At 53.9% G+C, this 20,305-nt stretch overlaps 1 protein-coding gene across 1 annotated transcript; it reads left to right on the forward strand.

The window, feature by feature from the left end:
• The first annotated feature begins 13,570 nt into the window (after positions 1-13,570).
• INA (internexin neuronal intermediate filament protein alpha) lies at positions 13,571-19,594 on the forward strand. The gene is made up of 3 exons (XM_074159202.1): positions 13,571-14,476; positions 18,025-18,149; positions 19,321-19,594. Exons 1-3 carry the CDS (start codon positions 13,571-13,573, stop codon positions 19,592-19,594), a joined length of 1,305 nt encoding a protein of 434 aa, XP_074015303.1.
• Positions 19,595-20,305: the final 711 nt, after the last annotated feature.

The following is a 20,305-nucleotide window of genomic DNA, read 5'->3' on the forward strand; positions in this document are numbered from 1 at the left end:
AATCATCATCTAAAAAGATTGTTTCTTTTTAATTGCAACTGGTTCTACTTACTGACTTCCAAAATTACCTAAGCAGCTTGACGTTTACTAGCACTTACTCTTAGATGTCATTATTGGTAATTGCTGCATTATGATTACAAAGCACTGGCATAAATCTCACTCAGCACCTCTTCGGGTTTCCGTGGGCAGAACATTCACATGCTCTTCTCTGACCCCACGTTCCTAATTATTTGCCGTACGTGCCCATGTGCAACTCATCACCAACTGAATCAACCCAAACACCAGCTGAATTCAGCTGGTCTAGAGATTTTAGTACACTTCATTCTAAACCATCCGTTTTCTCTCTTTTGAATTTACTTTCCTTCCTAGGTTATTTTAGAAGCCGATTAGAAAGTTTCTCTTGTTATACGCCATGGCCAGAAGGACTACATTTGATGTAAATGCCAAGAGGAGCACGGTCCAACTAGTAAAATACAAGTTGATTCCCACCCACAGCTACCATTCTCCAAAGCAGATAAGGAATACTGACTTTAGCAGCAAACACTGCCTGAACAGCTCAATGCTTCCTCCTGAACCCAGGGTACGCAGCTGGGATGCAGCTGCTGCCGGGGCAATGGCAGCAGCTCACACAAGAAAGGGGCAACCCACCCAGAAGGTCCCATAATCCAGATCTGGCCACCGTAACTGCCAAAGCTGGACCACCTCAGTTGGAAAGTATTTTGGGGAAGTGCACCTTCCTGGAGGGTTCAGCGAGAATTTGCTTCCTGAAAATCTAACAAGAACATATCTGAAGTGTTTTATGTATTATGCCAATGTTAACAGGGAGCACTGCAAGGCCTGGGTCAAAGCCAGCTAATCCAAAGGCCTGCTCTTAAGTAAACAGTGGAAAACCACTCTACTTCAGAGCCTCCTGCAGAAACCCGTACAGGAAATCTCTGGTTTACCCTTTCCTCTGAACCAATTGTGCCAAGTAAGGTTAAATGATAATCTTGTAGCAAGCATATATGCAAAATAGTAAGCCTTTGTTTGAAAATATCTGGAAGGCAGCTGGGAGCTGTGAATCCTCTAGAACTAAATTAAACTAAGACTGGACTGCATAATGACTTCAAGGAACCTTTGTTTTTAAATAAATCACTTGTGGTGAAAAGAGATGGAATGGTAATTTTGGAGACCGAAACTGTCTCCTCCATGTCACCAGGATGGGTACAACACAAGCAGTACTAGAGTACATTGCTCCCACACATTTGTTTCTACTAACTTACTTCACTTTGGAGCCACCTTCAAATCTCAAAAGAATCACATCTCCTTGGGCCTCCTTTTCTTCTTCCATCCACCTACAAAAGCTGTGCCCACATATCCTTTAATTTCAAAAAAGCAATCAACAGGTTGCTGACATCTCAGCATCATTTCTATAGGTATCTAATTACTGCAGCTCCTGCTCTCTGCATTTAATGGACTCACACCTTTTCAGATTTTAAAGCAATTTTAGCTGGTTCGATGCACAGGGTAAGAATCCACTTGTGTTCTTGCTTACGTGTTAAGAGAAGGTAGCACGCAGATAATCACAGTGGGGTTTCCAGCCTCCCCAGTTTAGTCAGAACTTTCTCTCTAATGAAACTACTAAAAAAGGGCTGGCTGTGCTGGTAAATCCCACAGCAAGGAGGATGATAAGCTAAGGTCACCAGTAAGCAACAAGTTTAGCCTCTACCATCCTGTACCAGACTTGAAAAAGTGACAGGACTGAGAGGGCTGGCACACAGCCGGTCACTACTCCCACCTCTGGGGACCCAACTCTCCGGGAAGCAAGAGCAAATCTGCTTTTGACCTTACAGTGAGGTGCAGGCACTGCTACACGCTCAGGTAGTAGTAAGATCCGACACAGGCTGCTGTGTGTTTTTTAAGGCTGAATTATTCAGGTTCCCTTTTTAACCTCGTGCTGTCATAGAAAAAATGTATTTCTCCTACTATGGTTTCATACAGACAGGTCTCCCAAGCACCTTTTTAGCCCTGCAAACACATGCCTGAGACTTAGGTAGGTGGGTTTAGATTATCAATTGCTTACAGTGGCTACCTTAAAAATCTACGCAATTTTTTCCAGATGTTGCTTAAGGTCTATTTACTGTACATTAAGTTCTATTTATTGTACATGCTGGATTCTCTCAGTGGTTGTGTTAAGAAAGCAGAGTCACACTATACATGCTCTCTATGTAGAGTACACAGTCCAAGGTTTTAGGAACCATTCCAGTTAAGGAGTCATAATGATTAAAAAGCAAAATACAGCTCATTGCTACGAGCATCATAACCATGACACATAATAATAACAATTTCTTTAGTAGCACAAAACAGACATATTACAATAGGAAATAGTTATATGAATGCGCACTTCGGAGATGCTCAAAGAATAAGATGTGCTTCTGCATAGAATAGCCAACTTCTGAAGACTCAGACCGTGGCCATTTCAAATATAATTTCAAATGGTATTTGTGCTGCTGACACTATAAATAAAATTTAAAAAGTAGATGCAGTACAGACAATAAGTGAAGAATTCCCACATGCTGACTTGGTAACATATCTCATCCCAAACACATCCCGAAGAGTGAGACGAGGCTTCCACTCCCGAGCACATTCTGTTCAGTTTTCCGTCCCATTATTCTCACTGCTAAAAAAGCCACAGCTGTTTTATATCAGGACACCCAGTGTTCGCGAGCCACCCCGAGGCAAGGACACGGCACAGAGCAGGCACTGCGAACTCATCCCAAGGTACATCACTCAGGCTGTCCCCCGCTGACATGTAGCACTGTCCTCAGTTTCCCTGGGGGTACAGCTGAAGTGCTTTGCCCTCTGCATGGTTTACGCTGGATGGCATGACAGTATTCCTTATCCCGAGGCGATTAGTTACTGAGGTGTTCTTTTAAAGGAGTGAAGACAAGGCATGGCCCTGCCAAACAGCAAGCCAGTTCCTATGACAACTTTCCACTGCAGCCTGGCTGGAGACCATTAATCCACCTTCCCCCAGGCCAAGCAGCTTCTAGGTGCTAACATTACTGTGAATCACAGAATCACAGAATGATACAGGGTTGGAAGGGACCTCTGGAGATCATCTAGTCCAACCCCCCTGACAAAGCAGGGCCACCCAGAGCAGGTTGCACAGGAACATGTCCAGGTGGCGTTTGAATGTCTCCAGAGAAGGAGACTCCATCACCTCTCTGGGCAGCCTCTTCCAGCTCTGCCACCATCAAAGGAACAAAGTTCCTCCTCATGTTTTTGATGGAACTTCTTATATTCAAGTTTGTGCCCGTTCCCTCTTGTCCTGTCCCTGGGCACCACTGAAAAAAGACTGGCCCCATCCTCCTGACACCCACCCTTGAAGTATTCATAGGCGTTGATCAGATCCCCCCTCAGTCTGCTCTTCTCCAGACTAAACAGACCCAAGTCCCTCAGCCTTTCCTCATAAGAGAGATGCTCCAGGCCCCTCATCATCTTTGTAGTCCTCTGCTGTACCCTCTCCAGCAGTTCCTTATCCTTCTTGAACTGTGAAGCCCGTGGGTCATCGCAGACCTTTGTAGGATTTTTCACCAAGGGCAGGGTGCGTGGTACTGAACCACCCAGATCCCACCGCACCCCCTAACGCCAAATTCCTACAAAAGAACAGGTTCGCTGAGTACGACTGTATGACCCCGCTTTTGCCCAAGATTTCCCGGGCAGGGCTGCAGCCAGCCCTTCTTCCTGCACCTCCTTGAGAGTCAGTATCTACAACCTTGCTAGGATTCAAAGGTTGCAGATCGTCTCACTCTGTCCCGCAGCATTGGCTCTGCAGCCGGCCCAGGGCCATCCCCAGATAACAGCTCAGGCTGCAGGTGAAACCACCCATCTATCGGTTTTTAACCGAAGCATTATTTTATAAAGCTGAACTGCAAATAATAGGTATGATGTGAGGAAATAAACCTGTCCGCTTTTTCAGTAAGCATCAGTTAAACACTGCATTTTAATGCCATGCTTCTCTTTTACTTCAGATGCAAAAAATAACATACTTGTATATTTTTAAAGGAAACAAAACACTCCTTTCAATGTTTCCCAAAGAGTACAATACCACAGCGTTTACCAGTAAACACTAAAGTTTGTTTTTTCAAAAACAAACATTCCCGTGGAAGTTGAAAAAGTCTAGGATAAATATTTCTAGTGATTTTAGGAAGGGTCTATTAACTTTCAATTCAAGCCATATCAGCAATCAAACATGACAAAGAGTAACAATTCAAGGAGGGATTATTATCATCATTATTATTATTTAAAACGGCCTACAAACTGGAAATTTGCCTGGGAAAATTGTGGCTTGCATCCGATTTTTGCTTGCGTATATCCTAGAAACAGCATGTAACACTAATGCTACCAATGCAAATATACTGACAGGCTGTTAATTTCAAACCTCAGCTGAAAACATTTGTCCCATTCTTACAATTTTTCTCCCCATTTATCTCTGCAATTGTACTTCACTCAATGGAGCATTTTAAATGTAATTCGGCGGTGCGTTTTGCCATACAATTCGTCTGAATGACGCTATACAGAGTAAAGGTTGCATTGTACTATATAATGAAACTACGTCTATGCTTGAACAAACTCCAACTGCTGTTAATCAAACCAGTGAGCTCCTGAATGATCTTCTGGACTCCGGACTAATGGCCATAGATTATTTTAAATAGCGGTTCTACTCTAAAATATGTTTAGGTTGACAGGAGTTGACAAGGACTGTGACAGACTTCCACTGGTTTGCAAGTAAAACAGCAGGGTTTTTCCTCACTGCCGGAACGATAAATTCAGCAAGGGAACCGAAGATCAAAACGTAGGTTTGAGTTTTGTTTCTGGTTTTCAATAAAACCACATGGCACCTGAAAGGACCTGAAAATCTTCATGTTTTCCATTTATTCACTAGTGACAAACAGGTATATGAATCAATACAATCTATTTCAGTCAGTGACAAGATGTTATTCTAAACGGACACGGGACCATTTGGATAGGGAAGAGGGGAACACTTTTAAGGGACTATTTAAAAAGCATTTTGCAATCTTTGAGGTTTAAATGGTAAATCTTCCAGAGCTATAAAAATAAATATCTTTTAAACCATAAGTGATTATGTCTTGGGAGGAATGTTCCCAAGACCACGCCAGAGAGGATCCTCAGCATCCAGCTTGGCAGCCTTCAGAAACACAAGCAAGGGAATAAACTTGAGGGTTTCATAATCTCAGCAGTTCCTGGAATTTTTAAAACTGCCTGTGCTACAAGAAACAACAGCACTGCCCTATTTAGTCATCTACTCTATCAGAAACCAATGTAGGTTCGTTTCCGCCACACATTTTGCAACATTATTTTTGGCACAAAAGGAAGGATTAAAAAAAAAAGCATAAGCAAAATGTGAGCAAAGCAGTTTTGTGAGTTTGGTTTGTTTGGTTTGTTTTTTTGTTTTTTTTTTTAATGTATTTGTTTGGTGCCTCGCTCCTGTCTTTAGGTTATCAGCTCAAGCCTGATACAGCGGGATTGCCAAGAGCAACTCAAACCAAAGAGAGCAGTGACAATGAACCCTCGCCCTGATGCAAGGCAGCCCGGCGCCGGCACCAGCCTTTCCTTCCTCAGCCAAGAGGGATCGCCCCTACCCACCTCCGCACCTCCCCGGCCGGGGTGGCGGCTACCCCGGGGGGAAGCTGCGAGCTGGAAGGTGCCGGCGGGACCCCCCCCCCCCCGGTCCACGTGGGACGGAAGGCGGAAACGAACACAGCGGGTGCTGGCCCCAAACCTCCGAAACGCCTTCCCGAGGGCTCCTTCTCCTCAGAGGGGGCCCGCGCGGGGTGGGCTGAGGTAACCCGGGGGCCGCCCCGCTTGGGACGGGGCAGGGTGGCAGCGGGGGCTCCCGGGGCACAGCGAGTGGGCAGGGGAGGGGGCCAGCCGGGCCCCGGGGAAGCGGCGGAGCCGGCGAGCGCTGCCCCCTGAGGGGATCCCCTCACCGACAGAAAGGGAAGCGCCGCCGGCAGCGGCCACCCCGGCTCCACTGACTGCCCCTCCCCTCCTCAGCCCCGGCCGCGACGGCGGACAGAAACCACCACCACCCCCCCACACACCCACCCTTCCCGGGCTGTGCGCCTGAGGGGAGCGGGGAGGGGGCTCTCCCCCCTCACCCTCACCCCCCCTCGGTGGCCGCCAACGGTCGCCGTCAACGGTCCCCGCCGCGCGCCCAGCGCGCGCACGCGCACCCGCACGCTCGCACTGCCCCCGCGCGCCCGGGCCGCTCTCACCTCCTGCCGCGCTCGGAAGAACTACCCCGCACAACTGCCGCAGCGGCGGGGCGGCTGCACTGCGCAGGCGCCGCCCGCGCCCCGCCCCTCCCGCCGGCAGGGAGCGGGGAGAGTGTGCGAGCCCGGTGCTCAGGCGCAGAGCGGCGGCGGCAGGGAGCGGCGGCAATGTGCCAACCCGCGGAACAGCCGCACACATTCCTCCCCCCCCCCCCAGGACCTGGCGTCGCTCCGGCCAAAATCCCTGGGGCTGCACCCCCGGCCCTGCACCCCCCTGGCCTCCCACTCCCTACAGTTGTGTCAGCCGACCTCAGTGCCGAGGCACGCCACGCTGGCTTGGAGGAGCCGGAGTTTTGGTTAAAATAACGCAATTAATTATTGGTTTCTGGGGGAGTGCGTTTGCAGCGCAGGCTGGGGCAAGGGGGGCCGGGGTGCACCCCATCCGCCATGGGAGGAGGTCCCGGGGAGCAGCCGTGGGTGACACGGGAGGCGATGGCTGGGGGCTTGGGGACACTGGCCGTGGCAGCAGGAGGAGAGGGGTCCTGCCTGCCCATCCCGAGCAAGGGTCTGCTGCCACCAACAAGGACGGGCCCGTGTCGGTCACACCTGTGGGCATGGTGGTCCAGGCTGGAAAGGCTCAGAGAATGGTTGAGGCACCATCCCTGGAGGTGATCAAAAGACAGGTTGACATGGTGCTGGGGGACATGGTTTAGTGATGGTTGGGTTTTTTTTGTCAGAGTTAGATTGATGGTTGGACTAGATGATCTTGAAGGTCCCTTCCAACCTAGAAGATTCTATGATTCTATGATTCTATGGCTGTGCAGAGTGAAAAAATATCCGTGGGTGCATTCCCAGATGGTCCATGTTGGGCCAGCACTGCCCCAAACAGAACCAGGCAAAAAAAAACCTCCCCGGGAAAACAAGCCTCCCTTTTTCTGCCTGTTTTTCCTCACTCCAGAGGCCTGGAAAAGGCCGCAGCCCCAGCGGGGTCCTGGCCACCTCAGGATGGTCCCCGCCAGTGACAAGGGTGACGGCAGCCATCTGCCTGCCCCAGCTCACCCTGGGCCCAGGCAGCTTGGCCAAACCTCCAGCACACGGGTCCGGGCTACCTTGCTGTTCCTCAGTGGTGGCCAGAGGCCAGGAATGCCTCCCCTCCTCCGGCAGTGGCTTTTCCGGCCCCGCCGCTGCAGTGCTTCCTTTATCTCCCCAAGGACGCTTCCCTCAGCTTTCCCTCCTGCCCTCTGCTCTGCTCCGGTTGATAAGGCACTGCCACCACCCTCTGTGACACGGGGACACGCTTGGCCCATCGTGGTCTCTGGGCTCTGCGAGCCTTGCTCCATCACCTCAACAAGGGGAAGCACCCAACGGCACAAACCATTAACACACACCGTTAGTTCTGGTTAAAGCAAAGCCCATTTTCGGCTCCGAGCCCGTGGCCAGGTGGGGTTACCACCTGGGAAGCTCATTCTGCACCTCCCAATGCCCTGGGACATCTCATGGCACCTGTGCCAGGCACCCAAGTGAGGGGCTTCACTTGGAGATGCATCTACCTGTATTTGTGAGCTCATTTCCATGCATCCATCCATGTCCCTTCGTCAGAGAGTGTGGTGATAGGACAAGAGGTAGTGGTTTAAAACTGAAAGAGGGGAGATTTAGATTAGATATTAGAAAGAAATTCTTTGCTGTGAGGGTGGTGAGACACTGGAACAGGTTGCCCAGAGAAGCTGTGGCTGCCCCATCCCTGGAGGGATTCAAGACCAGGCTGGATGGGGCTTTGAGCAACCTGGTCTGGTGGGAGGTGTCCCTGCCCAGGGCAGGGGGGTTGGAACTAGGTGACCTTTAAGATCCCTTCCAACTCTAACCATTTCATGATTCTATCATTCTATCCTTGTGGTGGGGCCCATCCTGGAGTGTCTATCTGTGTGTCTGCACATCTTTCCAACACAAAACCCCAGAAGATGCCCTGAAGCCAACAAGGATGACTAAAAGTGTGAAATGGCTTTTCTGTGAAGGAAAATTAAATAGAGAAAAATCCTTCAGCCTAGGAAAGAGACTGAGGCAGGCAAGGCAGAGGTCTGCAAAATCCTGCACGGGGAGGTGGATGAGAAGGAACTGAGCCCCAGCTCTTCCACTGTGACCCACAAGCCAGGGGCATGGAATGAAATTAGCTGGCAGCGACTCTGAAGCACAAACAAAGATGGTACGGCGCATTATCAAACTGCAGATTACAGAGCCTGGTGGCATCCAGGACATGAACTTGCACTGATTAGATAAGGGCCGGCAAACACAGGGATGTGACCGCTGCCCAGGGAGCCCCAGAGCTGCAACCAGCCAGATGACAGAAGTCATAACAGACTGCTCTGCCGCTCTCAGAAACAAACTCCTGAGTTAGGGGAGCCCAGTACAGCTCTTTTCCTATTTTTATCAGTGTTTTTGTGTGTGCACAATTCAGCGGATACATCCTTCTTTCTTATATATGCGTTTATCACTTGCATACGTTTTCCCCCTGATTTTGCTGCCCTTATCTACAGCCCTCTCCCTCCCGCAGGGGGTCAGACACGCCTGTGCTGCAGGAGATCTGGCAGCAGCAGACACTTGGATCTGCCTTTTTCCCACCGCCGGGAAGCGTTTCCCTCACAGGCGGCTGCCACGGTGAGGCCGGTTGGTGAAACACCTACCCAGAGCATTAGTTTAATGGACTGTGCTGGAAACCAGCCGGAAGGTGTGTGTGTCCCATTGCTGTGTGTGCACAGCTCAGCGGGTGGATTTTTTTCTTCTGAATCACAAGCCCCAGCAGATTACAGCTTCGGGAGATAAATTGCTTAAAGAGCCCCATCGGCAGGCGGCTGCTGCGCAGAGAGGATCACGCGGTTTTAAGGACTCCTCCTGCTGCCTCACAGGCATTGATTTTTGAAGGAACTGGGAGGTATGGGAAGGTCCTGGGCAACCCACTGGCTTTCAGTAGTGCAATTCTTAGCTATGGGACTGTTTTTCTTTGGTTTTCTGCCTGTTTTCTGGCCGGATAAAGATTCCCCTGTGACTCTGTGTGTGTGTGCCCCAACTGAGATCCATTTATTACTCAGGCATCGAGGTTTCTTGAGGCTGAATGCAGCCCAGTTTGTGCCCACTTCCAGCTTGCCATCTCCTTTCAGGTCTGACATGTTGTTGTTCAGCTTGTCTCCAGCTTCCTGGAGGAGAGGAGAGGAGAGGAGAGGAGAGGAGAGGAGAGGAGAGGAGAGGAGAGGAGAGGAGAGGAGAGGAGAGGAGAGGAGAGGAGAGGAGAGGAGAGGAGAGGAGAGGAGAGGAGAGGAGAATTTGGGTCTGGGTCTTCCTAGGACTTCCTTCCGTTCTGCTGGGAGATGGCTCCTTCTCCAGGACACAGCCACGCTGCAGCTCTCCCTCTCACTGGGAGGGCTGTACAGGTTTGTTTGCCAAGTCACTCACCGAAAGCTGGGTCAGGGGCTCAAGGGGCTTGCAAGGGAGTTGCATTTGGGTGCCAGCCCCCTGGGATGGGGGTCCCGCTGCAGCTGTCTGGAACACGGGAGCACCCCCAGAGCTGGTAAAGCCATCAACATGCCCTTGTGGCCAAGAAGGTCAAAGGTCTCCTGGGGTGTGTTAAAAAGAGACTGGCCAGTAGGTCGAGGAAGGTCATCTTCCCCCTCTACTCTGCCCTGGTGAGGCCATATCTGGAGCACTGTGTCCAGTTCTGGACTCCCCAGTTCAAGAAGGACAGGGAACTGCTGGAGAGGGGACAGCAGAGGGCTACGACGATGATCAAAGGAATGGGGCACCTCTCTTATGAGGAAAGGCTGAGAGAGCTGAGTCTGTTCAGTCTGGAGAAGACTGAAGATGAGGGGACCTCATCAATGCTTGTAAATATTTAAAGGGTGGGTTTCAAGATGATGGGGCCGGACTCTTTTCAGTGGTGCCCAGTGACAGGATAAGGGACAACAGACACAAACTGGAACACAGGAAATTCCATCTCAATAGGAGGAAAAACTTCAAAACCTGCCTGGACATGTTCCTGTCCAGCCTGCTCTGGGTGACCCTGCTTTGGCAGGGGGGTTGGACTAGACAATCTCTGAAGGTCCCTCCCAACCTCTACAATTCTGTGATTCGTGCTGAGGTGGATCCCAAGGTCTTGGCCACCCTTTGCTCCTCTGAAAGAAGCAGCCTTCCAGTGAGCTGGAGCCTTGTCCTTGTTCTGTGGGACAGAAGCATTTACTGTCGTTTATTGCCTGCAACTCCTTGTGCTCATTCAGCTCATTCACACCAGCAACTGGCTCAGGTCCCACCTGTTTCATGCAGTCTCCTTCCCTCTCTGTAGGAAGATTCCAGAACACCTCAACCTGTTGAGAGGCAAAGGCATTCATTCCCAGGGTCTTTACCCATAGACATCAGCAGTCCCAACAGCCACCCTTGCATTTCTTCTTCTGGAGGAGACTGTGACAATCCTAACCCCGCTGTTAGTCTGCATATGGATGGCAGTGCTAAAACAGCGCAAATGGGGAGGCCAGGATAGGCTGCACCCCATTTTTCCAAGACAAAAGAGAACCACAACCGTCTTCACCATCAGTAATAAGCATCACAGTAAAGTCATCAAAACAATGCCACAGACACAACTAAGCAGAGCTGGTGACTTCTCAGTGATCTGATCAGTTACTGCCAGTCGCAGAAATGTGACTTAGGATACTGTAATGCAAAGCAACAGATGTCAAGGAAGTGGTAAAACACACTTGTGTGTGAGGGGTATGTGAAAGACCTGAAAAAAAACCCAACAAACAGACCAAGGAGGTTTCTGCAGCAGCTGTGTGAGCCAGGCAGCCCAGGCCAGGTGTCAAGCTCCAGGGCCAGAACGGCTGGTAGCCCCCCAAGCCTGGGCTGAGGCTCCCTGCCTGGCCTGCTCTGCCACCAAAATGTGAGCTACTCACATGATCCAAGCGTTGTAGCTTCACCATCAGTGATTTAAATGGTCTTCAGGAAAACTGAGTCCTTCCAGGAAAACTACCTGTGAGCAAGTTGGAATCCTGCAAAAACAAGGCACAAGCTCCTGTCTCTTTCCTGTATCTCCACTGACTGACACTCCTCATTCCCCCTGTGCCCTGTGGAACAGGTACATGGGACTATAAAAGATGAGGGGTAATGGGTACAAGTTACTCCTGGGGACATTCTGATTGGACACGAGAGGAAAATTTTTCACCATGAGAACTATCAGCCATTGGAATAATGTCCCCAGGGAAGTGGTCGATTCCCCATCATTGGACACTGAAGATTCAGCTGGACAGGGTGCTGAGCCAGCTTGTCTAGACCATGCTTTTGCCAAGAAAGTTCAGACCAGATGATCCTTGAGGCCCCTTCCAACCTGGTATTCTATGATTCTATAATTCTATGATTCTATAATTCTATGATTCTACAATTCTATGATTCTACAACCAAGGTGGTGTATATACATGTGTGTGTCGATCCTATCGCCAATCCCTGACTGCACGCCTAGGACGAGCCTGCTCCCGCAGTGGGGCTGTGCTCCGCTCACCTCACTCCTAAGTGAAAGGGATGTTTTCCCCATGGGGTTTCTGCCCCAGGCAATGCCCTTCTAACCACGGCTGCAGGGACATGGGCACCTGTGCACTCCAGCCAGGGTTGCTTCCGTGCTAGCAAGGCCTCCTGCATAGCCGTTGTTATGATTAACTTCTGATCCCCAAGGAGATGTGAATCCCAGCACCATCTCTCCCTATTTGGCTGGACCCTTTGAAACAGCGACAGCTCTTTTGGAAGTCATGGGTCTCTCTAGTGCCAGGTCTGGCTTGCTTGTCCTCCACACTCATCTGCTGGACCTTCCTTATGCTCTGCCCCGGTCACCTGTGAGGAGAAAAGGGGCAAGCAAAATAGAGGGACTGGGCATCAGTGTAGAGCTCAGTGGCACAGGGATGTACAGCAGGAGACAGGATCTGGTTACACATTTTATCACGTTCCTCACACCTGGATCACAGTTATTTTAAGCTGTTTTTCCATCTCCCGGCTACATTTTGTGCTGCTGCTCTCACACAACAGACACTTCCCACTGGTGTCTTGGCAGGTTCTGCCCTGGGGTGCCGTATTCCTGGGTAGAGTGCTTGGCCTGGAGGTGGGGAGTGTGTGTCCCTTCCAGTCAGCTCTGCAGCCCTGGGTACTCCCAGCAAACCCCTGCCGGTGGGAAGGCCCAGCCCACTTGCATGGACAGGACAGAAGCTGAAGCAGTTCTTTCTGTTCCTGGCAAACAACCTGGAGGCAAAATCCTCCCCCATCTGTCCCCTGTAGCACGGCTGGACCAGTGGTGAGTCTCTGTCCTGGGCACCCCCTCCTCCAGGCATAGAATCATAGAATGGTTAGGGTTGGAAGGGACCTTAAAGATCATTGAGTTCCTAACCCCCTGCCATGGGCAGGGACACCTCCCACCCACCAGACCAGGTTGCTCAAAGCCCCATCCAGCCTGGCCTTGGGCACGTCCCCATCCCTGCAGCCGCCTGAACCCCAACTGCCCACAGCCCCATCCGGCAGAGACACCACGCTGCCATAGGCACCCCGGGCCCCAGTGGAGGGGAGGGGCTGGGACCAACCCCCTGGGACACCTTCACCCCAGGCACAGGTACACACAGCACAAGGTTCCTTCCAGCATCGGTGGGGGCAGGCGGGGATACCCTAGCAGGAGTGACTTGGGGGTGCATGTCTGTGTCTGTGTGTTTGCCTGCCTTTCTGTCTGTGTGTCTGTCTGCCTCTCTCTGTCTCTCCACCTGCCCATTTCTGCCTGCTCCCTTCTGTGCTTCTGCCTCTCCTTGCCTGCGCATCTGTGTGTGCATCTGTTTGTCTCTCTGGCTGTCTGCTTGTCCCTTTGTCTCTCTGGCTCTCGGCACCTGCGCGTGCACCTTACTGTGAATGTGCCTGTCCCCTTTTGGGTGTGCCTGTGCCTCCGTCTGTCTCGTTGTGTGCGTGTGTGTGTGCGTGTGACCTTGCCCACCTGCCCGTGTATGTTTGTGGGCTGTGTCCGTGTGTCCGTCCATCCTTACACACCTACACCCGGCTGGCCCGCCCGCGGGCGCAGCCCGTTCAGCACCGCGGCGCACGGACAGCTCCCTCCGCCTCCTACCGCGGCGGCCCCGGGGACGCTCCGCGCCCTTCGCATCGCGTAGGGCTCCGCGTATCCTTCCGCGTACCGCACCGCGCCGCACCGCGCCCCCTCCCCGCCGCAGCACCCCGCCCCGCGCCCTGCCCTACATAAGCGCCGCCGCCGCCGCTCCCGCTCCCGTTCCGCCGCTATGAGCTACGGCGCGGAGTCGGCGGCGCTGGCCGCCTCCTACCGCCACCTCTTCGCCGAGACCCCGCGGCGCCCCGAAGGGTCGGCGGGCCGGTGGGCGCGCCCGGGCGCGGAGCCGGGGCGGAGCAGCGAGAAGGAGCAGCTGCAGGGCCTCAACGAGCGCTTCGCCGGTTACATCGAGCGGGTGCGGGCGCTGGAGGAGCGGAACCGGGGGCTGGCGGCGGAGCTGGCGACGCTGCGGCAGCGGTCGTCCGAGCCCCGCCGGCTGGGCCAGCTGCTGGGCGGGGAGCTGCGGGCCCTGCGCGCCCGCCTGGAAGAGGCGCACGGAGAACGGGCGCAGGCGGAGCTGGAGCGGGCCCGCCTGGCCGAGGAGACGCAGCGGCTGCGGGCGCGCTGCGAGGAGGAGGCGCGGGGCCGGGTGGAGGCGGAGCAGGCGCTGCGGTCCCGGCAGCAAGCGGCCGAAGGAGCCGCCCGCGCCCGGGCAGACCTGGAGCGGCGGGCGGCGGCGCTGCGGGAGGAGCTGGCGGCTCTGCGCAGCGCCCACGCCGAACAGCTGGCACAGCTGGGGGCCACCCTCCGCGCCGCCGCGCCCCCGGCCCCGGCTCCGTCGGGGCGGCCCGACCTGGCGGCGGCGTTGCGGGAGCTCCGCGCCCAGTACGAGGCGCTGGCGGCCCGCAACCTGCAGGCGGCCGAGGATTGGTACCGCGCCCGCTGCGCCCGCCTCCACGAACGGGCGGCCCGCAGCCAGGAGGCCGTCCGCGCAAGCCGCCGGGAGGCCGGCGAGTGCCGCCGGCAGCTGCAGGCCCGCCTGGCGGAGATGGAGAGCCTGCGGGGCGCCCACCAGTCCCTGGAGAGGCAGCTGCAGGAGCTGGAGGAGCGGCACAGCGCCGAGGCCGCCGGGCTGCAGGTGAGCGGGGCGGCGCCGGGAGCAGCCACTGTCCCTCCCCCGCCCAGGGTCCCCGGCACCGAGCATCCTCCTCCCGTGCGATCTGCCCCGGCGCTCGGCACCTCCGTCCCAGCAGCCTCCCCCCTTCGTTGTGTAGCCCCGAGGCGTCTTCTTCACCTCACGCAGACCCCCGGCACCTGCAACGCGGCACTGCCCCCCCTTCCCCCCGTCCCGTGCAGCGCTGGGCATCTCCACTGCATGTAAAATCCCAGATCCGTCCTCTGCAGCAGCCCCCCTTCTCCCTCCCCCGCAGTACCGTGCAGCCCTGGACGCCCCGGCCCAATGCGGTGCGCCCCCCTCCCGTCCCTCCCCTGCCCCCCCCCCCCGCACCGTGCAGCACCCGCATCTCGTGATGTGCTGCACTGCATGCAACAGACACCCCCACCCACCCACTCCTCCTCCAGCCACAGCACCAGCCCCTCTGCCTCGACCAGTGCCCACCCATGCAGGGCCAGTGCCCCCGCAGCACCGGGCATCCCTGCAGCCTTCCTCCCACCCTGGCATCTGGCCTCTCTGCCTCACCAGGGCATTGCCTGCTGCCTTCATCCTCTATCCACGGGCAGAACCCCAGAGGACAGGTTTTGGGGGGACAGGCAGGGCCAGGACGCTCCCTCCAACCCTCCTTTCCCACAGGGGACATCCCTGCACATGGCAGAGCTGTTTGGGTCATCGCTCCATTCCTGCCCAGGTCCCTTAAGAGTCAGCTCCAAAATTGCCCACACGTTCCCTATGGTTGTGGGTAATTCCTCGAAGCCGTCTGCCCAGGCTTGGCCCCTTGCCTCGTGGCCTGGCTCTTGGCACCTCCACTGCAGAAACTGGAGCTCTGCAAACATTAAGGCTGAATGTGCAGCGAGATCCCAGCATCTCCTGTGTCTGTGGAAAGATTCACCTGGGGCAGACACTGAGCACTCCCTCGCTCTTATTCCGCTACTGCAGTATTACCACGTTTTCTTGCTACAGGGAAACATTAATGATTTATAATAAAATAAAACCTGGGCTTGTTCTGTTACGTGGCTATTAAATGATCCATGGTTTCTAAATCAAGCAGTTTCCTTCTAAATACTGAAACAACTGCCTTATGTTGTACCTGAAGGACATCGTTATTTCCCACGCAAGAAATGCCTAGTCATTTCCAAGGCCAACTCGCCAGGCTGTCTAGAATTCGTGACTGTAGCTCTGAGCTGCTTGCCATCTTCCTGAACAGTTGAGGTCTTCTTCAACAAATATTGTGGAAATAGGCAATATACGATATTTTCTGTAGCGGGTGAAAGGATTACACGCAGTAATCTTCTTAAATAGTCGTGATGCCATGTGAAAAGAGGGATTCTGGGAACAATCTATCAATTGGGGGAAAAAAAGTAATAATGCAACTGGATTAAACAGCACCATAATTGAAATTGCTTTAGCTACAGCACAGCAGCTTTTTACTGCGTGACCCTCAGGATCTGCTTTAAGTGTGGCAATACTTAGGTGTCTTTTGAACAACGTGCATGTGTAGCAGCTAAATCATTTCCCTGGCTGCAACCAGTGGGAAAGGATGGAAGTCTGTCTTAGAAGAGAATATTCCTATTGTTTGAGCTTTTAAAATGTTCCTGTAGATTGCTAAAGCAGAGACATGTCTTTATATAGGCTCTCCAGTCAAATCTGAACCAGTATGTGAGAGCTTTCCATCAGGGGACAGGTTTGCAGTGGCGTGGGGAGGGGGTTATATATCAACCAGCTGGTAGAGCTGGGGTAGAGAAGAGAGGTATGGACAAGGTAACAAGGATATCCCGTGTTTAAAGAGCGTTTTTTTCCATGCAGGCTGCAGGCAGAGGGAAGGGGACTGGAGTCAGGGAGGGTCCAAGCAGCAAGAGTGGGGCTGTCCCACAGTTAGGTCACCCCAAGTCCCTCCCTCCTGTCACTGCTTGGTGCAGCAGCAGCATGGCTGCATCGGAGCAGGGATTTTAATCTGTACTGTGGCGGCATCTATGCGTGTCCTGGGGCTTTTCCGTTGGTGCCCCAATGGTCTCCTCGAACCCTTTCCCATTGCCCAGTCCCACCTCAGAGGCACAGCTCCATGTTTTGCTGTGGGAAACAGTCAGGGCAGCACAGGTCAATGCAGAGCCCCCAAGGACGGCCTGTAAATGTCCCACGAGGTGGGATGTGTCCAGCTAACTTGACTAGGAGGTGCCCCGTGCCCAGGATGAGCTGGTACTGCTTCTCCGAGGGTCTCTGCTCAGACTGGGCTCATTGTGTCAGGCTCCTCACCGCAGCTCCCTGCTCCTTGGGCAGCTCCACGTCCCGTGGCCGTCTCTGCCGGGACACAAAGGAGGAGACGGGATGGGAATGAGGACAGGGACAAGATGGAGATGAGGCCAGGGACAGGACGGGGATGGTGTGGCAGGATAAAGCTCGTCGGCTGGAACGGAGGAGCTGGAAGCACTTACAAAGGGCTGGCTGCAGGAGGGGGTGCGGGAGAGCAGGCGGTGACAGTGGCCATTGCAGGGCTCTGCAGGCAGGGCTGCACTGTGACTTCAATGCAAACTGCTTACTCATCCCTGCTCCAAATCACCCTCCTCCGGTGGCACTGCGAGGTGGGCTGGCAGCGGGAAGCCATCTGATTGGGAAGATCCCTATAGGAATGGGTTTCACTGCTTTCAGACAGCTGCTTAGATACCTGGATGCATGTGGGAGAAAACGGGGGCTGCTTTGTTTTCCAACAAAAAGATCTTTGTTATTAAGGCAATCTGGCCTCAGACTCTTCCACATCACTGCCAGAACTGGATGTAGCAGCCATGGGAGGGTGAAGCCGATGGGAAGGATGCTAGAAGGATGTCATCACCTGGCTGAGCACCCTGGCTGTCACAGCACAGGGCCCTGACTCTGTAAACCCCCCAAATCCCTGCGTTCAGAGCCCCCCCGCCTGGATTCTGGGAAGGTGTCAGCCTTCCCCCTCCTGGAGCCAGCTCCTCCCTCCCACCCTGGCAGCTCCAACTCTCTTTCCACCACCCCAGATGCTCATCCCAACCCTTCTGAGCCCCCCACCCCCAAACGCAGACTGCAGCCCTTCCCCAGGCACCAACTCCTGCCCTGCGCTGCTGCAGTGCTGGGTGCTCTCGCTTGTCCCGCTGAGCCACCGCCCCTGCTTTGACAATGTTTAAACCCAAAACTTCCCTTCCCTCTGCAGCAGCCTGCCTCGTCCCCCGCAGGACTCCAGGCCATTCTCCCCACCCCCCTCTCAGACCCTGCTGCAGATGGGAGACTGTATAAACCCATCAGTGTTCAATGGGTTGATTGAACCCTGATCAATCCCTCCTCCACACACACTTACAATCCATGCCCAGTGCTCTGCCAGCTTCTCCATCCCTCTTAGCATGAGGTTTCACGATCCCAAGCTCCTGGTGGGATGTGCCATCATGGACCAACTGCCCATTGCAGCTTCCCTGGCTCTGCAACGGGCAGAGCAGAAGACCCATGGGAGAGGTTCCTGCTCCAAAACGTGGCACTGAGCAGCCTTGCCTTTGCAGGACACCATCGGGCAGCTGGAGGACGACCTGCGAAACACCAAAAATGAGATGGCTCGGCACTTGAGGGAGTACCAAGACCTGCTTAATGTCAAGATGGCACTTGATATTGAGATAGCTGCCTACAGGTAAGGCTGCTCTGACCCTGCTCTGCCTGGCCACCTCCCAGGCCAGAAACATGGCCAGCAGGTCGCGGGAGGTGATTCTACCCCTCTCCTCTGCTCTCATGAGACCCCACCTGGAGCACTGTGTCCAGCTTTGGAGTCCTCAACACAGGAAGGACATGGACCTCTTGGAACGGGTCCAGCGGAGGGCCACTAAAATGATCAGAGGGCTGGAGCACCTCTCCTGTGAGGACAGGAGTTGGGGTTGTTCAGCCTGGAGAAGAGAAGGCTCCAGGGAGACCTTATAATGGCCTTCCAGTACCTGAAGGGGCTACAGGAGAGATGGGGAGGGACTCCTTATCAGGGAGTGCAGTGATAGGACGAGGGGTAATGGTTTTAAATTTAAAGAGAGGAGATTTAGATTAGATACTAGAAAGGAATTCTTTCCTGTGAGGGTGGTGAGACCCTGGAACAGGTCGCCCAGAGAAGCTGTGGATGCCCCATCCCTGGAGGGGTTCAAGGCCAGGCTGGATGGGGCTTTGAGCAACCTGGTTTGGTGGGAGGTGTCCCTGCCCAGGGCAGGGGGGTTGGAACTTGATCTTTAAGGTCCCTTCCAACTCTGACCAGTCTATGATTCTATGATTCTAAACCCAATCCCCAGACCCCACCAGACTGGGAGATTTTCAAGGGCCTGGAAAATATCTGGGTACACATGATGGTGTTGCTCTTCTCCCCTGCCTGTGCCGGCCATGCTCCTGCCCGGGGAGCAGCCATGGCTCCATGTCATGCCTTGATCTAGCAGCCATGATCTGTGTCCCCCAGCCATCCCAGCAGCAGTGGTTTTTAATGGGGGACAGTTGGGGTTGGAAACTTCTCTCTTGCAAAGTCAAGGTGGATGCAAAAGGCAAAGTCCCTCTGGTTGGGGGTTTTATTTTCCTGGGATTTCTGAGGGAGGGGAGGGAGGTGCTGTCACCTATCCCACATTGCAAGTGCTCCAAAAATGATTGACCAAAGCATAATGATTTTTGAACCAGTTTCGTGGTGCAGCGTGACCTGAGCCTGTGGCCACTGCAGGCTGGGGGGATGGCCTGGAGCACTCGGACTTGCTGGCAGGTCACAGCACGTCCTCAGGCTTTGCAGATGTTTTATGGGAGATGTCCCCAGACTAACCTCTTGCCTCATGATGTGCTTGCAGGAAGCTGCTGGAGGGAGAGGAGAACCTCTTCAGCACAGGAAGCGTCGGCCTTTCAGCTCTCAATCCTCTCCCCAACCCCACTTACTCCTTCCAGCCAAGAGGCTTTAGTTCCTCTACTCTGTCCTTCAAGGAGGAGGAGCAAGGAGAGGTTATTACAGTGACCTCTAAAATATCATCCAGACGGGCTGAGGTGATTGAGGGCACCATAACCTCTGCCAAGAAAAGGGGGAGATTAAACCTGCGGGAAGGAATCTTTGGGAATGCAAAAATGTAACGGTGAGGACCCTGTCCGTTTTGCATTTGGGGGGGAACAGTCTCCACTCGGCCTTTAAATTGCCCCTCTGGGCATGAAGCTGTGCTGGGCTCGCAGGAAGCCCCCCTTAGGAAAATGTAAGCCCCCCTGGGGACCCTGACCCAGGGATGGCTTCCTCGTGGGTCCGGCCACGCAGAGGCCGAGCTTGGCACATTGCTCCCTTTTAAATGCTGGGGGGGGGGGAGGGGGGACACACGGGCAGTAGATAGGTGCATGTTGGTGGTTGTGGTGGTGGCACGGTGGACTCCTAGCACCCACCATCCCTCCCTCGACGGGCGAGAGGGAGCTGGCTGGGACTGCTGCTCACCGGGGAGGGGGACGGGGTTGGGGGGGGGGCGGGGGGGGAGAGGAGGGAAACAATTCAACTATAACTAGTTTCAAAGATACAGACTTTCATCCACAAATAGCTAAACTCTCGCCCACTTCTCAAGCCGTAGCTGTCCACTTTTAATCCAGAAGCACAGAAAAATAGCCATGCTGGACTGGAACCGCACCTGACATCTCGCCTATGAGCCACGTATGTTTTAAATTACAAGGAATGTTCTTCTTTTTTTTTTTTTTTTTTTTTGGTTGGTTTTGTCCTTTCAACTCTGGTTTTCAGCAGCGTTAGTCCAGGCACGCGGGGTTTGCTGGCAGAAGGCGTAGGGCAGGGAACGGGGGCTTGGGAGCCGA

Source organism: Numenius arquata, chromosome 15, assembly GCF_964106895.1.
Source record: "Numenius arquata chromosome 15, bNumArq3.hap1.1, whole genome shotgun sequence".
In the NCBI taxonomy this organism is placed as follows: Eukaryota; Metazoa; Chordata; class Aves; order Charadriiformes; family Scolopacidae; genus Numenius; species Numenius arquata.